General features: G+C 44.9%; 1 protein-coding gene across 8 annotated transcripts in view; it reads left to right on the top strand.

Annotated features, from left to right (window-relative positions):
- LOC135224510 (myb-like protein P) overlaps positions 1 to 18,941 on the top strand; it is an 871,197-nt gene that overhangs the window by 374,222 nt on the left and 478,034 nt on the right. For 6 of the 8 annotated variants that reach the window (XM_064263552.1, XM_064263551.1, XM_064263553.1 and 3 more), the window contains one exon: positions 7,214 to 7,304. In XM_064263552.1, coding sequence (XP_064119622.1) covers positions 7,214 to 7,304 — 91 coding nt within the window. The remainder of the gene's footprint in view (positions 1 to 7,213; positions 7,305 to 18,941) is intronic. The other 2 variants (XM_064263549.1, XM_064263546.1) reach the window with 1 other exon arrangement.

Here is an 18,941-nt window from a genome sequence, read left to right as displayed (position 1 = left end):
GCTACCGGAAGGGAGCTTACCCCTTACCTACGCACTCTTCTAGTAGACGGGCGGAGAGAGGTTGTTTTATTTTTGTTATTTTAAGGATATACCCTAATTATACAATATTTTACAATGAATTGTGTGTTATTATTATTATTTTTATCAACCATCCCCGCCATTTTCCGTCGTGGTTTCCATTACCACCACTCCTAGTTGGTTGCTTTTTGTGCTTCCGCCATCGGCGGAGCCATAGCCTATATTCCAACCTGGTTACCACATGTATTTTGGCGGGGCTCTGGTTTTATCTAACTTTATCGCTCCGGCACCAGCGGAGCATATGTTAGGCTGTAAGTGTTTACTTGGTACTCATGTACTTTTTCACTTACAGGCTACCAACTGCCAGGTCCCAGCGTGTAACGACGCTGTTTCGACCCCTGTGGACACGATGAATGCAGGTCTCACGGCCCCCGCCCCTGTGCCACGTCGTTCAACGAGACGATCGTCTGGCACCCTGAAGCCTGCGCCATCTGCTACGACCTGGTCGGTCAGCTGGGAGATGGGTAAGTCCATTATAGGCTACTTTAGTATTTTACTAACAACTTCTAGTCGTAAGTTTGTTAACCCCGTTCCACAATTGGCAGCTAATCTCACCTTTCTTTCAGGCTAGCGGTGTGAGGGAAGTCGCCCTCGCCACCCTGAAAGCGTGGGTGGGCGGCTTCGGGAAGAACGCCGCCAAGGGCCAGCCCTACATTTTAGACAGGAAGCTGGCCGTCCAGATCTTCCCCGCGGGCAAGTCGACGGGTTACGTTGACCCCTTGTCCGCTGCCCCGCTGATAGCCTCCATCCAGCAAGACCTCCAGCAATCATTTGGGGTCGTAGCCTCCCAGGAGTCGGTCCCGGACGTCGCTGCCCTGGACCTTAACCTTGAGCCTATGGCGGTAGGTGGGGAGGATTTGTTGGTTGAGGTAGGTATGTCGGGCGCCCAAGGTCTTTCCTTGGGCGCTCCTGGATCTTCTCCTGTCCCCTCTTCTTCCGCTTCATTCCAAGGCTTTGCGGGATCTGAGATCCCTATTCGCTCTCCCGCTCTCTCTGTACCTCCTAAGGAGAAGGGAAAGAGAGAACCGAAGACTCTAGCTAAGTCGACTTCTAGGAAGTCGTCTTCGTCTTCTTCGGCTAGGAAGTCGTCGACTTCCTATGCCGATGCGGTGAAGGCAAAGCCGAGCTCTTCTCAATCAAAGAGCTCCAGAAGCAAGGCTTCGAAGGAGAAGGCTCGCGCTCCCGCCGAGTCACTGCCTTCTCCCGCCTCCACTGCTTCCACTCCGGCTATGCCGGTAGGGGTAGCAAGCACCAGCACCTTTGATCCCTCTACTTTCTCAGCAGGGGTGATGGAACAGGTGGGCGTGCTAGTAGGCTCACAGATCTCCGCACTGGGAACGCGGTTCGAGCAGATGTTTGCGCAGTTATCAAACAGTCTGTCTCAATCTGGACAATCAATCCAGGATCTCTCTAACAGAATGAGAGAAAATGAGGACCGAGTAGCTGGGCTAGCTCAGGCTCCTCCCCCAGTCTCCCCAGCATCTAGCACGGGATTCTTCAATCACCCGCCATATGACTCCTTGCCAGCTTTCTCTATGGAGAACCCATGGAGAGTAGCTGCCTACGCTCCATTCAAAGATGGGATGATCTCTATCTCGGAGTGTGGAACTCGAAGGATTGAGGACTTCGAGTTCTACCCTCCGGGCCTGACGCAGCCTTTCATCGGGTATGCTAGGCTGATGCCAACGGCTCTGACGAGAGAAGACAAAATCTCTAAGGAGTCAGTCCTTTATAGTAGAGATCACGCCCAGCGGGAATGGGTTCACTGCCTTGAGGACTGGGAGTGTACTAACACCAAACTCCAGGCCTACAAGAGTCCCTTCACTATTTTCGCGACGGAAGAGGAGGTTTCTCTTCCGTTCGCCACGAAATTGGTGGAGAAGTCTCTTCAGGCAGTCCTCAAGGATGAGCCCATTCCACAGTTGAGGGAGGCGGAGTCTACTTCTCCGCTCTTCCCGGCCTTCGGAGAATTGTGGGAGAACTTGCCAGCTACGTTTACGCTGGGTAAACTCAAACCGGACTGCGCCATGGACCAGTTCGGTGAGAAACTACCTAGGCTGCCGGATTCCCTAATCCAGGCAGAGTTCGATGCACGAACTAGGTTTGGCAGGTCCCTCAATTCCCTCATCATCACAGAAATGGCTGCCCTTTTCGTACGCTACGGAACCGCGTTTCAAGATTCTGGCGAAATCTCAGTTTCAGACGGTTCTAACGGACGCTTTTGACTTCTTCCAGGCTAGGAGGAACTGCCGGAAGCATGTCCTACAAGAGTGCACCATCAGGCATGAGCCTAATAGACTCTTGGCTGCGAGCATGTGGGGAGCGGATCTCTTCCCAGAGTCCGCGGTGAACAAAGATGGTACACCACGCAGCTGCTAGACCTCAACCAGAGACCTTAGAGCTAGGTGGGGCCGGGTATTTCCTCAAAGAAGGAAACAGGAATCCGTTCCCACTGCTGGCAAGAAACCAAAGAAGGCTGGTAAGAGGTTCCAGCCATATAAAAAACTCCAGCAACAGCAGCAATTTGTGCAGGCGAGTCCCAGTTACCCAACAGGGACAACCTTCCACCTCTAAGCAGAACCAACCTATCCTCCTGGTGCCCCACAGCAATCTCACCATCCACTTCCTACGCTTCTCGCCGGCCTTCAACCCTGCATATGAGGCTCAAGGCTACTCTCAACCGAGAGGTAGGGCGAGAGGTTACTTTCGTCACGTGGCGCAGGAAGAGGTACGAGGAGTAGACAGTTCAGAGGAGGGCGTGGTGGCCAACCCGCCCATCAGCAATGAGGCTCCCCAGGTAGGAGGGGAGGCTGTTCCTCTTCCGCCACAGGTGGTGGGGGTTCAGCAATTGGGCACAGAGCATAGTGTCCAAAGGATTAGGCTGGAGTTGGATCAAAGATCCTCCTCCAATCAAATCATTTCATCAGATACCGTCAAAGGAATTGATAGATTACGCGGAAGAGCTCCTTCAGAAAGGAGCTATTGCGAGAGTCAAACATCTAAAATTTCAAGGTCGCTTATTCAGCGTGCCAAAGAAAGGCTCAACAAAAAGAAGGGTAATCTTAGACTTGTCAAAGCTAAACTCTTTCATTCGCTGCGACAAGTTCAAGATGCTTACCCTCTCGCAAGTAAGGACCTTACTTCCGCGTGGAGCCGTCACATGCTCCATCGATCTTACAGACGCATACTATCATATCCCTATAGCCAGGCACTTCCGCCCATTCCTAGGATTCAGGCTAGGAAATCAGACATTCTCATTCAGAGTGATGCCCTTCGGTCTGAATGTAGCCCCCAGGGTATTCACAAAGATAGCAGAAGTGGTTGTACAACAATTGAGAGCTCAGGGAATCATGCTGGTAGCGGCAATACCTCGACGATTGGTTGATCTGGGCACCAACAGTCGAAGAATGTCTCAAAGCTACCAAAAAGGTAGTTCACTTTCTGGAACATTTGGGGTTCCAGATAAACAAAACGAAATCCAGACTTACTCCGGAATCTCGTTTTCAGTGGCTAGGAATCCAATGGGATTTGTCTTCCCACAATCTATCAATTCCAGTGGTCAAACGGAAGGAAATAGCAAAATCTGTCAGGCAATTTCTCAAATGCAAACAAACGTCAAGAAGAAACCAGGAGAGAATCCTAGGGTCTCTTCAGTTTGCTTCGGTAACAGATATCCTTCTGAAAGCAAGGCTGAAAGATATAAATCGAATTTGGCGGTCAAAAGCAAACTCCAAATATCGAGACAAGTTGTCAGTAATTCCACAGATCCTCCGCAACCAAACTACGGCCTTGGTCAAAAGTAAAGAACTTAGCCAAGAAAGTACCCCTTCAATATCCCCTCCCAGTGTTGACCATTCACACGGATGCATCCCTGTCCGGGTGGGGGGGATACTCTCAATTCAAACAGGTTCAGGGGACTTGGTCAGTTCAATTTCGCCAGCTCCACATAAACGTGTTGGAAGCAATGGCAGTATTTCTTACTCTGAAGAGACTGCTTCCCCCGAAGAAGTCTCATCTAAGGCTAGTTTTGGACAGTGCAGTGGTAGTTCATTGCATCAACAGAGGAGGGTCCAAATCCAAGCATGTGAACCATGTCATGTAGCCATCTTTGCATTAGCAAACAAACACAAATGGCATCTGTCTGCCACTCACCTGGCAGGTGTAAGAAATGTGATAGCAGACGCCCTGTCCCGGTCAGTTCCTCTGGAATCAGAGTGGTCTCTGGACGTCGGGTCATTCCAGTGGGTAAGCCGGAGAGTCCCAGGTCTACAAGTGGATCTCTTCGCCTCACAAGCGAACCACAAGCTCCCTTGCTATGTGGCCCCCAACCTGACCCTCTGGCTTATGCCACGGACGCCCTGTCGTTGGATTGGAATCAGTGGAGGAGAATTTATGTTTTTCCTCCAGTGAATCTTCTCTTGAAAGTCCTAGACAAACTAAGGTCTTTCAAAGGGATAGTAGCTCTGATTGCACCGGATTGGCCCAAGAGCAACTGGTATCCTCTTCTTTTGGAATTGGGTCTCCGACCTCAACGGATCCCCAATCCCAAACTATCACAATCAGTACAAATGAGGACTGTGTTCGCTTCCTCAGGAACTCTCCAGACCCTAACTTTATGGACTTCATGAAGTTTGCGGCTAATAAAGATGCTGAACATTGATCCACAGAATATTCTCTTCCTAGAATCAGATAAGAGAGAGTCAACATTAGACAATAGACTTCATCAGCTGTTAAAAAATTAGCATCTTTCTTGAGAGAATCGAACACTACAACCATGACAGTTAATTTGGCTATATCCTTTTTCAGATCCTGCTTTGAAAAGGGTTTAGGCAGCTAGACGATTACCACTCATAAATCGGCTTTGAAGAAAATCTTTCAAGTAGGTTTTCAGATAGATTTGACTGAATCTTATTTCACATCTATCCCTAAAGCCTGTGCTAGACTTAGACCTTCTCAGAGGCCTACTACAGTTTCATGGTTTCTTAAATGATGTCCTCAAACTAGCTTCAGATACTGACAACTCATCTTGTACATTCATAATGCTCCTGAGGAAGACATTATTCTTGTTAAGCCTAGCCTCAGGAGCTAGAATTTCAGAACTGTCGGCTCTATCCAGGGATGCGGGTCATGTGGAATTCCTCCCATCAGGAGAAGTTCTACTTGCTCCGGATCGTAGCTTTTTAAGCCAAAAATGAAGATCCTCTTGCAAGGTGGGCTCCTTGGAAGGTTATCCCACTTCCACAGGATCCTTCTCTCTGCCCAGTATCAACTCTTAGAGCCTTTCTATCTCGTACTTCTTCTAGATCCTCAGGTGCTCTCTTCATGAGAGAAAAAGGTGGTACTTTATTCAGTTAAAGGCATTAGACAGCAAATCCTTTACTTCATTAAACAAGCCAATCCTGAGTCATTCCCAAAGCACATGATATCAGGGGAGTAGCCACCTCAATTAATTATTTCCAACATATGAATTTTGAGGATCTTAGGAAGTATACTGGATGGAAATCCCCGACAGTCTTTAAACGGCATTATTTAAAGTCCTTGGAATCTTTAAAGTTTTCAGCAGTAGCAGCGGGAAACATAGTTTCCCCTGATACTGTTTTAGTAGTTGTAGTATAGATCCAGGTCTCCTTTCTACCTACATCAGCCAACATGCCTCACCTATCGTCAGGCTACTCAAACATCATAGCCTTAGCCGTTGTATCATATAGTGGATTGTCCCTTATTTTTTTGCTAGGGACATCCACACTTGTACTGATAATGTACTTCAGTGTACCTACCCTTATTTTTATGCTAGGGTAGGACACAATATGTTTGTATATATTCACCTTTTTGTATTTATGATGAACTTCAGTCACAATGTGTTTGTATATTTTTGAAATATTTGCATTGATTGATGGATTTCAGTGTACCTACCCTTATTTTTATGCTAGGGTAGGACACATGAGTTTGTATATTTTGTAATTTTGTTAAGTAAATCTCCTTTTTTTCCTTATTTTACATGCATCTCTGTAATTTACGTAATTAACCATTTAAGTAACTTTAAGATTACTAACGTTCTATTATTTTCTGTTTATATAAGTTAGTTTAAGTGCTTAATTTGTATGCTGTAATTGATTTACTTATATTATATCCATCATTTTAAACTGTTTTTCATTGTTCCTTTTTTCCCATCTTGTCTGTTTCTCTGGTACTCTTTCATAGGCCGACACGAGCTGAGCCCAGAAAAGGGATTTTGACGAAGGAAAAATCTATTTCTGGGTGATTGGCTCGTGTCGCCCTATGAAACCCCCCCTTTTTTGGTATGTTTTCCCCCCCTTGCAGGACAAGATGTGTTTAACTGTTTTAATTAAGGATGACCGCTAGGGGCGCTGCTGTCCGTGGCGTCCTCTAGTAGTAGTAGTAGAGGCTGCATCGCCCGTTGGTATCAGCTCTCTCTTGGGGGGATTCTGATAGGGAAGTTCTAATTGGTGTTTGTCTCGTGGTAGTGTTCCACACTCGCCCCTATATCATACCGACACTTCTTTTTAAGAGTGAGCGAGTCAGTTTCACTGACATTTTCTTAATTTTGTTTTTCTCTGGTAATTTTAGGCTAATTTTACCTAGAAAGAATGATATTAAGGATACTTTCATAGGGCGACACGAGCCAATCACCCAGAAATAGATTTTTCCTTCGTCAAAATCCCTTATTTAGCCCTGACTGGAGGTTAAATGGGATAAATTAATCTAATTTCTATTTTAATTAGAAGAGATGTTTAAACCCATTCATTGTTATGTTATGGAAAATTTTAATTTTAGGGTATTTACAGCATTTATGACCTTGGATGTGTGATGACTTTTTCAACAATAATATTAGTTGAATATGTTTTCAGGCATTCTCTGCTTTGTGATTCCATGATATTAGTAATTATGTGTTCATTGTTCTTTGAATATCAGCACTGCTAGTTGGATTTTAGGTATTCTTTAATAGGAGGGTGAGGTAAGTATTCACTTCGGGTTATAGGATTTTGAAAATTTTGATGATTTGTGAAGCTAATTATCCCTTGAAACCTAACTTCTCAGTATGCAGGTCATGTGTTTGATGTGTGTAACTTAATATGCTTTTTGAACTTTGAAAAATTACTCTTTTATTTTTCAGCAGTTGATGAATGGTGGAATCAAGGATACGAACAGTGGAATGATCAAATCAAATGTACCTAATGCTCCATTGGAAAATGATCTCATTGCAAGTATGTTTAGTCTTGTATGTAAACTAGATCTTAAAAGATTGTTAGGCTGCTCATGGGAATATGTTTATTACCAGATATTGAGATATTTTTTGCATGACCATAAGATAATTTTTAGTTAATTGATTTTTTTTGTTTTGTTTTTTGATACAGTAATGAGTATTTTTCTATTTTTATAAGTTCATTAAACAATTCTACTCAAATAACCAATAACAATTTGATATTGATGAACCTTGGAAACATCATAGTAAAGCAGGGTTCATATTAAAAAGAAACCAGCTATATCACTAAATCCCTTCGCCTTGTACGACCTCTACTATTATAAATTGATATTGTGCACTTGGTACCAAAACACACCAGAATGTTGGCTGGGAGGTATTGAGCGTCGTCATATTGAGGAATTGTTTTTTCATTAACAGTGATGTTAAATTTTCCAACTACAGTGTTACCTGGACATACGAAATTAATCCGTTCCGAGGTGGCCTTCGTAACCTGAGCTTTTCGTATCTTGAACCGCATTTTACATGTGAATTGCCTAATTCATTCCAAGCCCTACAAAATCACCCCAGTAAATTATATTTCCAGGCCTAAAATACATGTTCTAGGGTTACGACGCCGACCCGACGGAAGAAATATGACTCCAAAAAGGCAAAATACTGTACATACTTGAGTAATATTCAACTGCATGTAATGTTCAACCCCATTTTTACTGCATATATTAGGACTTTAGCATATGTCCCTTAGTAATAAGCCTAGCCTATGTTAGCAGTTGCTACTGTAGCCTAGTCTATGATTCTGACATCTAAACCTAAGAAGCTAAAAGCTTAGAATATGCCAATAAAATGTATAAATAATCAGTATGTACTCATTTCAAATAATTATTAATTAATCATTAACTATAATACTAAAAAAAAAAAAAAAAAAAAATTTCCAACCTTTTGTTTACATTTAGCACTTACGATTACCGAACGATTGCCAAGCAACCACTTTTCCTAGCACACAGTAATTCATAAATTTTCATTATCTCTCTTCAACTAATGAAACTACCAAACAGTATAATAACCATTCATTTCTACTCTTTATTCTATCTTTACCTAATGGAGATACCGAGTTACTGACATAATATTAAAACAAGAAGAATTCTAGAAAATACGTACGTATTTGTTGGCTTCGATGATAGCAATCTGATTTATTTTATATTTTATGATATCTAATTCACAATTTTTTTTTGTTAAATGTATTGCATGTACTCATTTCAAATAATTATTAAGTAACCATTAACTATAATAAACAATAAAAAAAAAAGCTTCCAACCTTCTGTTTACGTTCAGCACTTACGAGTACTGAGCGATCGCCAAACAACCACTTTCACCTAGCACACAGTACGTACAGTAATCAAATTTTCATTATCTCTCTTCAACTACTGAAACTACCAAACAGTATAATAACCATTCATTTCTATTCTTTATTCTATCTTTACCTAATGTTTTTTTTTTATTAAATGTATTGCATGAATAAGTTTTTCGATTTACAGCATCCTTTTACCAATAGAATACATAGAGCACATGGGGTAGATGCTGACCAATAGGAGAGCAGGATCTTACGGCGGTGACTAGCATCAGGAACCAATGGGAGAGCGGGAGGATGGTGGCGAGTCTACTCAGTTGGCGGCACGCAAGTTTTAAAATTGTTCTCAGTGGTCCGGGCGAATCTCGGGACTTTACAGCAACAACCTTTCGTAACTTGAACTATTTTCGTATGTAGAGCCAAAAAAATCTTTGTATTTGCTTTCGTAACTCTAATTTTTCGTGAGTTGAGCCTTTCGTATGTCGAGGTACCACCTTAATACAAGCCAAGTAGGGTGTTGGTCTTGGAGGAGAACAGGAACGTAAAAAAATATAAGAAAAATGGTATGAAGCAAAATAAAGTTTTGTACATGCAACTAACCCAGCAGATATATACTTAGCTATAGACTCCGTCGTCCCGACAGAATTCAAAACTCGCGGCACACGCGACAGTTAGGTCAGGTGATCTACCCAGCGGCGGGATCCGGAACCATTCCCGTTTTCTAATCAGATTTTCTCTGTCGCCGGTACCGAGAATTAATATTGGATTGACCTTTGGTGACGTATTGTTTTTCTCTGGCTTGGCATACGCTTTTTGTAGACAGTTTTGGATTTTGGATAGGTTTTTTCTTTCACAATATCTGACGCTAACGTAACACCTTTGTTTAGAGTGTGTGTAAGGGATGATTGTAAAGTTAGGCTGCTGAAAGCATCGGTAGACCCTCATATGGTATGTATGAAGTGTAGAGGTTCTGAATGTTCTTTTAACAAAACTTGTGTAGAATGTGAAGGATTGACAGAGCAAGAGTGGAAGAATTTAACTTCTTACATTAGAAAGTTAGAAAAAGATAGAGCTAGAAAGGCTTCTGCAAGGAACTCAAGTAGGTCTTGCTCTTTTGAACCAGAAGTAGAAGCTAACATCGTAGGTTCTAATATTTCACCTGTAACCTCAGCCCCTTCTCACTGTATTGAATCCAAGGATTCGTCTTCAGAGGTGGAGATTATGAAGTCCTCCATAAGGAAGCTACAGGCGCAGTTAAAGGCTATGGAATCGAAAGGTAAGAGTGAAAGTGACATGTGCAGTGATCCCAGTCTGATCGGCTACGCATTGCTCCTAGGCCTAGATCTCTTTCAAACTCCCAGGAACTGGGGAGGAGGAATGTCTAACAGCCGCAAGGAGGATGTGGAGCATCCCCAACGGTCAGGCGTCCCTTCGGTAGATCCTGAAGGAGCGACCCAGGCTACCTTGGATAGCCGCAGAAAAGGCATCCTTAGAGAGAGAGTTTCGGCGTCGGATTCTTCATCGCCTAAGCGTGGCTGGAGTTCGGCCTCGGAGTCACGCCCCTTGAAGAGATCTTGGATTTTGCCTAGAGGAGACGCCTTCGACTCGAGCCCTGAGCGCTTCCCCGAGGATTTTCCTTCAGGCAGTAAGAAGGCTAGACGACCTTCTCCCGCTCCACAAGATCCGACCAAGCTTTTCCTCATAAGCCTACAAGAGCAGTTGTCCTCCCTGGTAGGCTCCTTCTCTAAGGATTCTGCTCGTAGGAAAGACGTCTCTCTGCCAGTGAAGAGCTCTAAGAGACTTCCCACTAGTAGCAAGCACTCCTCTCCTTATAGAAGAGAACTCTCTGATTCTTCCAGGCGCTCTTCTCCACACAGGAGAGCCCCTTCTAGCAGGCGCACTTCGCCCGAGAGGCTCTCTCGTTCACCCTACAGGCACTCTTCTCCTCCTGACAGATGTTCTCCATGCAGTAGACATCTTGAGCCTCTCAGGAGCTCCTCTGTACGTAACCAGTTTCCCAGCAGTAGCCGCTCTCCGAGGAGGCGCCCAGTACTAGGTCCGCGTAAGGATCAGGATTCGGACTCATCTGTTGAGCGCCAGGAACACGGTAGGCGCCAGGATCACGACAGGCGCCAAGAGCCTAGCAAGCGCCAGGATTACATAAGGCGCCAAGAGCCTAGTAAGCGCCGGGAGCATTTCAGGCGCAGGAGCCGAGCAAGCGCCAGGATCCCATCAGGCGTCAGGAGCCTTGCAGGCGCCAGGATCCCATCAGGCGCCAGGATCCCGTCAGGCGCCAGGAACCCAGCAGGCGCCAGGAACTTAACAGGACCCCTTCTCATGTAAGGAGCTCTCCAGTGCTTAAGAGCCCCTCTCCTCACAAGACACAGGAGCCTTCCAGTATCTCTTCTCCATTTAAGAGCCCCCATGCAGCTAGCAGCAACAAGCATAGGTCTCATGATAGGCGCACTCCTTCACGTGACAGGAGTCCTTCTCCTTCTCAGAACCGCTCCCCTTCGAAGTGCTCTTCCACAGCTGGAGTGTTCGAGGAGGTCTCTGATGAGGATTTGCCAGTGGATGCGGTAGTTTCTGACTATAAGAGGCTTTCTTCTCTTTTACTTACGGAGTTTGGGGATACTCTTCAGCCAGCTGATCCTCCCTCACTAGGATCTTTGCTTTCGAGCACCAAGTCACCAAAAGCCTCCTCCTTTGTGAAGATGCATCCTACCCTTTGCATGAAGAAGGCCTTCAAGGGTTTTGGGGAATGGCTGCAATCCAAGAGAGAAGCGGGCAAGACGGTGTTTTCCTGCCCTCCTTCCAAGCTGACGGGCAAACCAGGAAGATGGTATGACACCAAGGAGCCGATGGGCTTAGGACTTCCTTCATCAGCAGACGCAGACTATGCCTCTCTTGTTGACTCTTCCAGGAGGTGCTCTCTCCTTTCAGCAAAGGCAACTTGGGGGATGTGTGAGCTAGACCATCTTCTCAAAGGCCTCTTCAGGACACTTGAAGTGTTCAATTTTATGGACTGGTCCCTGGGAGCTCTAGCTAAGAGAGCGCAGGACCCGGACTTCATCAGTATGGAGGAGCTGTCGAGTGTCTTGGCCTGCCTTGATAGAGCTGTGATGGATGGTTCTGTGGAGGTGGCTTCCCTCTTTGGCTCCGGGATCTTGAAGAAGAGGTCCGTCTACAGCTCCTTCCTGACGAAGTCAGTCTTGCCTCTACAGAGGTCGTCATTATTGTACTCGCCTCTTTCGAGCCACCTCTTTCCCCAGGACACAGTTAAGGATATTGCCAAGTCTTTAGCGGGAAAAGCCACGCAGGACCTCCTAACCCAATCTGGGAAGAGATTTAGACCTGCGGTTCCTGTTGCCAAGAAAGAGAGGGTACCCCTTCAGCAGCCCTTTCAGGGAGCCTCCTCTTCAAGAGCCCCTCTCAGAGGTCGGAGGCCGGATCAGAGAGGAAGACCTTCCAGAAGACCTTTCGGGAAGGCAAAGTGAGCGAGAAGTCCTCCAGACAACGGTAGGCGCCAGACTATCGAACTTTGCCAGAGTCTGGGCGCAAAGAGGGGCGGACAGCTGGACCCTCTCAATCCTCGAGAAAGGATACTTGATCCCTTTCAGGGAAAAACCTCCCTTAACAACAACTCCAAGGGAGTTAACAGCAAAGTACAAAGATCCTGTCTGGAGTCAAGCTCTTCTGCAAGCAGTAGACCTAATGCTACAGAAAGAAGCCATAGAACCGGTGCAAGAGCTCCATTCCCCAGGTTTCTACAATCGGCTATTCTTAGTGCCAAAAGCCTCGGGAGGGTGGAGGCCGGTTTTAGATGTAAGCGCGCTGAACTTCATGATAAAGAAGTAGTTCTCGATGGAGACTACTTCCTCTGTGCTTTCTGCTCTTCGTCCAGGGGACTGGATGGTGTCCCTGGACCTTCAAGATGCATATTTCCATGTGCCAATTCATCCGGCATCAAGGAAATATCTAAGATTCGTGTCGCAGGGAAGAGTCTTCCAGTTTCGAGTGCTGTGCTTCGGTCTATCGACGGCCCCTCAAGTCTTTACGGGCATCCTGAAAAATGTTGCGCATTGGCTACATTTAGAGGGGATAAGGATCTCCATGTACTTAGACGACTGGCTCATGTGGGCAAAATCAAAGGTTCAGTGTCTGGAGGACCTTTCATTGACTCTAAAGTTGACGCAGTCTTTGGGACTCCTAGTCAATCCCGAGAAGTCCCAGCTGGATCCCCAGCAAAGCATTGTCTATCTGGGGATTCAGATGGATTCTCGGGGTTTTCTAGTGTCTCCATCACAAGAGAGAAGAGAACGCTGCCTAGCGAAGGTTGCAGTCTTTCTAAAGAAAGAACATTGTTCTGCAACGGAATAGATGAGTTTGCTGGGAACCCTCTCCTCGTTGGAGCAGTTCGTTTCTTTAGGAAGGCTGCACCTCAGACCCCTTCAGTTTTACCTGAGGGAGAGATGGGATCAGAGTTCCCAGGATCTAGGAGACTTCTTCCATCTGACGGACGAGATCAAGGAGGATCTTCGCTGGTGATTGGATCCACAGAAGCTCAGCAAAGGAATATCTCTGCACTTACAGAGCCCTCTCCAAGCGTTGTTTGCAGACGTGTCGGAGTCAGGATGGGGAGCAACGCTGGGCTCGGAAGAAGTGTCAGGCACCTGGAAGGGAGCGCAGGTGTCCTGGCACATAAACAAGGAGGAGTTAAAAGCCACTCATTTGGCTCTCATTCACTTCCAAAAGCAGATCTCGGGATCTGTCATTCAGATCAACTCGGACAATACGACAGCCCTAGCCTATATCAGGAAACAAGGGGGAACTCGTTCATTCTCCCTTTACGAGACAGCGAGGGAGTTGCTGCTCTGGACTCAAGAGAAAGAAATCTCTCTTCTTACCAGATTTGTGCAGGGAGAAAGAAACGTCCGTGCGGATCTGCTGAGCAGAAAGAACCAAGTCCTCCCCACAGAGTGGACCCTCCATCCATTGGAACAAGAGACTGGAAAATTATTGCTCCCTGATTGCAGACCCAAGAGCAATAGCCATTGACGGCCTCCTGCTGGACTGGACGGACGTAGACGGGTACGCTTTTCCCCCCTTCAAGCTAGTAGGGGAGGTAATAAGGAAGTTTGCTTCCTCAGAAGGAGCGAAGCTGACGTTAGTTGCTCCCTTCTGGCCAGCCCTAGACTGGGTTACAGAGGTGCTGGAGTGGATAGTGGATCTTCCCAGATCGCTCCCACTAAGGAGTGATCTTCTCAAACAGCCCCACTTCGACAGGTTTCACAAGAACCTCCCCGCTCTAAGTCTGACTGCCTTCAGACTATCGAAGGACTCGTTAGAACGAGGGGATTTTCACGCGAGGCTTCGAAACCTATCGCAAGAGCCAGGGAGACCTTTCACGTTACGCGTGTACCAGTCGAAGTGGGAGGTGTTTAGAAGATGGAGCAAGGCTCAGAAAGTATTCTCTTCCAGTACCTCTGTAACTGACATCGCTGATTTTCTTCTTTACCTAAGGAGAAAATGTAATTTGGCCGTTTCAACGATCAAAGGCTACAGAAGCATGCTGGCCTCTGTTTTCAGGCATAGAGGCCTGGATGTTTCAGACAACAAGGATCTGCATGATCTTATTAGGTCTTTCGAGACTTCGAAAAGCCAGACCAAGAGGAACCCTAGTTGGAACTTGGATGTGGTCCTTCAATACCTTATGACTGACAAGTTCGTACCTTCTCATAAAGCTTCCTTTAGAGACTTGACGAGGAAGTCGTTGTTCCTGTTCGCTCTAGCAACAGCAAAAAGGGTAAGTGAGCTTCAAGCATTGGAAGGCAGAGTTGGATTTAAGAAGAGCTCAGCTATTTGCTCTTTCAAGCCTCTCTTCTTAGCGAAGAATGAAAACCCTTCCAAGCCGTGGCCAAGAAGCTTTGAAGTGAAAGGGTTTTCTTCTATTACAGGGAAAGAACCGAGAGGACTTTGTCTCTTGTCAGAGCCCTCAAGTTTTACTTATAAAGGAAGGCTCAACTAGGATGTACAGAAGAGAGTCTATGGTGCTCGGTCAAGGATCCGAAAAGACCCATTTCGAAGAATGCACTAACGTTTTTCATTAAAGATGTAATTAAGGAGGCTCATCTCTCCTGTGGTGACGAGCACTTTAAGCTCCTCAGAGTGAAGGCGCATGAAGTGAGGGCCATAGCAACCTCAATGGCTTTTCACAAGACGTGGTCTCTCCAGGCTCTTATAGAGTCCACTTACTGGAGGTGTAACTCGGTCTTCGCTTCTCATTACTTGAGAGACGTGAGGGTTACATATGAGAAGTGCTTCTCACTCGGAGCTTACGTATCTGCGGATTCAGTGCTGGGAAGAGGAGCCGAGGTTAATCCTACTTAGTTTAGCTTAGTTTTTTCTATTTTAGCTTTTGTGGTGTTTGTTTTTATGGTCGATTGGAAGAGGGTATAGGAAGAACCCCCCCTTTCAATTCCTAGCTCTAACATTGTTAGGATGGTCAGGTGGTCGGGATTGACTTTAGTTCTCCTCGTTGTTTGATAATTAAAAACCTAAAGCTCTGTCATGTAAGAGGGCTAGCCCCCATTGATATGATACAGGTCAAGGCTGTGTCATATAAGCGGGTCAGCCCCCATTGACACGATCCATATAGGCTCTGTCACATAAGCAGGCTACCCCCCATTGACATGATCCAGAAGGGCTATTCAGTTATAGGTCGCTACCTCGCTGAAGCTCTTGAGGCATGCAGACTCATAGACAGTAATCATGAAGTCTTCTGCCCAAACCAGGTAAGGAACCAAGGATTTATATCCTACAACATATGTTGTTTCCTGTTTTTATTTTGTAGTTAGCTGTCTCTGGCCCTCCACCAAGGCTGCCAATCAGCTAAGTATATATCTGCTGGGTAAGTTGCATGTACAAAAATGATATTGTTAAGATACAATAAAGTTTTGTACATACTTACCTGGCAGATATATACTTAGCTATAGACTCCGTTGTCCCGACAGAATTCAAAACTCGCAGCACACGCGACAGGTAGGTCAGGTGACCTACCATTCCCGCCGCTGGGTGGCGGGATCCGGAACCATTCCCGTTTTCTAATCAGATTTTCTCTTCCACCTGTCTCCTGAGGGGAGACTGGGTGGCCATTAATCGTATATATCTGCCAGGTAAGTATGTACAAAACTTTATTGTATCTTAACAATATCATTTTTGCAAGAATTTAGTCTGACTTGTAGCACAGTAATTGGATGTTTCATATAAGTAACTTACCAAGTAATTACTTGGCTAAATTAGGGTACGCGTACCAATAGGAACGCAAAAAATCATGGTTTTTTTCATTCTACAGACTGTGCCCATCCCACAAATAGCATGGGGAATGTGATATTTGTTCAGGTTATGAAGAAGTGGATGTAGTTTCATGTGATGTAAAGAAATGATAAATATCACAATACCATGCTGAGAAAATGGTCAGTAGATCTGGTGCGTACCTGTTATAAGGGCGTGTCCAATTTGTATGCTCTCCTGTCCATTAGGTACTCTTTCACTCGTAACTCTGAAGTTATTAAAGCTACACAAGTCTCCTTTGGATATGTTAGACTTCATTCATTGCTTTACTTGCTCATTATGTTTCAGTGAGTTTCAATTGCATTATCATAATTTCCATGAGACATTTATGGAAAAAAGTAATAAAAAAGCAAAATATATGTTTGATATTATGTTTCCATCATGTAAAACAACTTTATAGCATGAGTAACATCAAGACATAATGCACAAAATAGATAATTTGATAATGTAACTATAGGGGAAGGCATATACATATGAAAAATATAAAGAATATTGTCTGGAAAAAGGATTTTTTATTGGAATTTTTTTCAACAAAACATGGTATTATGGTATCCTATTCTTTGGAGTGTCACGTCTATATTAATTATACAGCTGGTAATTACATGAGATTAATTTTTCACACAAAAGTGATTATGAAAGAAAAATGAGCAAACTGCTAAGTTACTAGGACATTCTAATATATTCACTCTTACTGAATATGTTGAATATCTTGGGAGTAGACCTTCTTTTAAACTAGTCTTATTGAAAAGGATTGCTGGATCAGCTCCATTAATTTTGTATAGAGTCTTCTCTATTTTCCTTATTAAGGATTTCTTAATTCTACTGAAACTGTCAAGCAACGTGCCAAAGGGGATTGTCAAATCAAATCCGGTGTTTAGTCATATTGAATTATTTTTATTACTGCTATTAATACTACAAGTTTTCTCTCTCTCTCTCTCTCTCTCTCTCTCTCTCTCACGTTTCGCCCAGATCTGCCAGGGCATAATCACAGTGATGGTTGCTGGAGGACTGAATCTTGGTGGTGAGTCCTTCTCTTTATATCATGGTTGTGTGGGCGCTCACAGAAGCTCCTGCAGGACCCGGAGGATGCTCGACTTTTCATTGGTTGGTGGTCAGGCGTCTGAAACGCTCGAGGCTCGTTGACCTTCTCAGGTGTGTTGCGTCACCTGGAGCTGGGTTTTCATTGGCTGCGACTGTGGTGACGTAACTCCTGGTATTTCTTCCAACCTCTTCAATATTGGTCCCGTCCTGTTCACTGGTGTTATCGTCTGGAGGGTGGGGCTAGATACTTTTACAACATTTATTCAAGCTGACTCCGAGGAAGAGGTTGAAGCCCTTCGCCAGCAGTTCCTGCGTAACAAAGCCCTTGATTTCATAATTGAATTCAGCAGCGAAGATCGGCTCCCCTTCCTTGACGTCCTAATTACGAAGGCTACCCCAAAGATGACCACCACCGTCTACACCAAATCTACCAACTTGGGACTTTGCTTAAACGGAGAGAGTGAGTGTCCTGCAAGGTTCAAGACCACCACCATCAGGGCCTTTGTGAGGAGGACCCTAACGCACTGTTCAGTGTGGCAGGACACTCGCGCAGAACTGGATTGAGCCTCACAAATGATAATTAACAACGGTTACTCCAACAAGCTGATCAACAGGGAGATAAGAAATGGTACATGGAGGACGAAGAGAATAAAGAGAATCCCCCCTCTGAGGATGTACGAATTTTCTACAAGTCCTTCATGCACCACGTATACAAACAAGAGGAGAGATGCATCAAGAAGATTGTGGAAGAGAACGTCACCCCTGTGGAGGAAGGGAAGAGGCGCTCTTATAATCTATTATAAGAACCGAAGAACGAGACCTGGTTATGAGTAATAACCCCACTCTGCCTGCAGGAGACCCCCCGAAGCAGAATAACGTCATCTACCGGTACACATGCCCTATCCAAGGATGTCCTGGAGTCTATATCGGAATGACAACGTTACGACTGTCTAAGAGGATCTTGTCACACCCAGAACGGTGCCATCAAACACCACGCCCTCACTATCTCATCTTGGTGATGCGGATATGACACTTCTTCAATTTCTGGTATTATGTAGAAGCCATCACTTTTTTCTTTCAGAAATGACACTTCATACTCGTCTTCATCAACCTTTTATGACTGGCAATGTACACCTCAAATGGAAATGTCTTTCTACCTTGCCAGATGATGTTGCTTTTTTTACTTTTACTGCAACCCAAGAATCTACTTCGGGTTCATCAATGGTAATGCCAAAAGCAGAGTTGTCTCTTTCATAATTAAGCTTTCATCCGAACTGTCATGCAAACTCAGGTGTTCATCATTTGATGATTCACCTGCTCTACTATCACAGGAAGGGCCTGCCACTGCTTAACTAACTCTGGTGAGTTCTTTGTCTCCAGGCATATCCTCTTCATCACTTGTATCTTTTTCTACTCGTTTCTTCTTTCGTTGTGTTACAGAACCTTTCTTACTTGTTAATTTTGGTAGTTTTCTCTCTTCATCACCTGTATCTGTTTGTACTTTTTTCTTCTTTCTTTGTGTTATTGAACCTTTCCTGCCCATTGTTTTTGGTGTCCTCTCTTTGCCTAATTCTTTCTTTTCTTTCTCTTCCTTTATTTTTTCAAATTCTTTAACCATTTTCATTGATATGGAAAACACACTGCTCATCACATTTCTCATCACCTTTGGCCCTTTACCTGGTTGCTTCTGGGAAGAATTTATGAGTCATCATTGCTGGACTTACTGTGGATGGTGTGTCTTTAGACCTTTGTGTGTGTGTGTGTGTGTGGGGGGGGGGGGGGGGGGGGGGGTAATCAGTGTTTGGCTGGAATTTAGGTGTTCTTGCTGGTCTTTTTGAAACTCCCTTGGAGGAGAGGTGGCAGTAAAGGGCACACTTAAATACTGCTGTGATATATGTG

This window comes from Macrobrachium nipponense, chromosome 12, assembly GCF_015104395.2.
Source record: "Macrobrachium nipponense isolate FS-2020 chromosome 12, ASM1510439v2, whole genome shotgun sequence".
NCBI classification, from domain to species: domain Eukaryota; kingdom Metazoa; phylum Arthropoda; class Malacostraca; order Decapoda; family Palaemonidae; genus Macrobrachium; species Macrobrachium nipponense.
The sequence above is the reverse complement of the archived record's forward strand: the minus strand, read 5'-3'. Positions and strand labels throughout refer to the sequence as shown.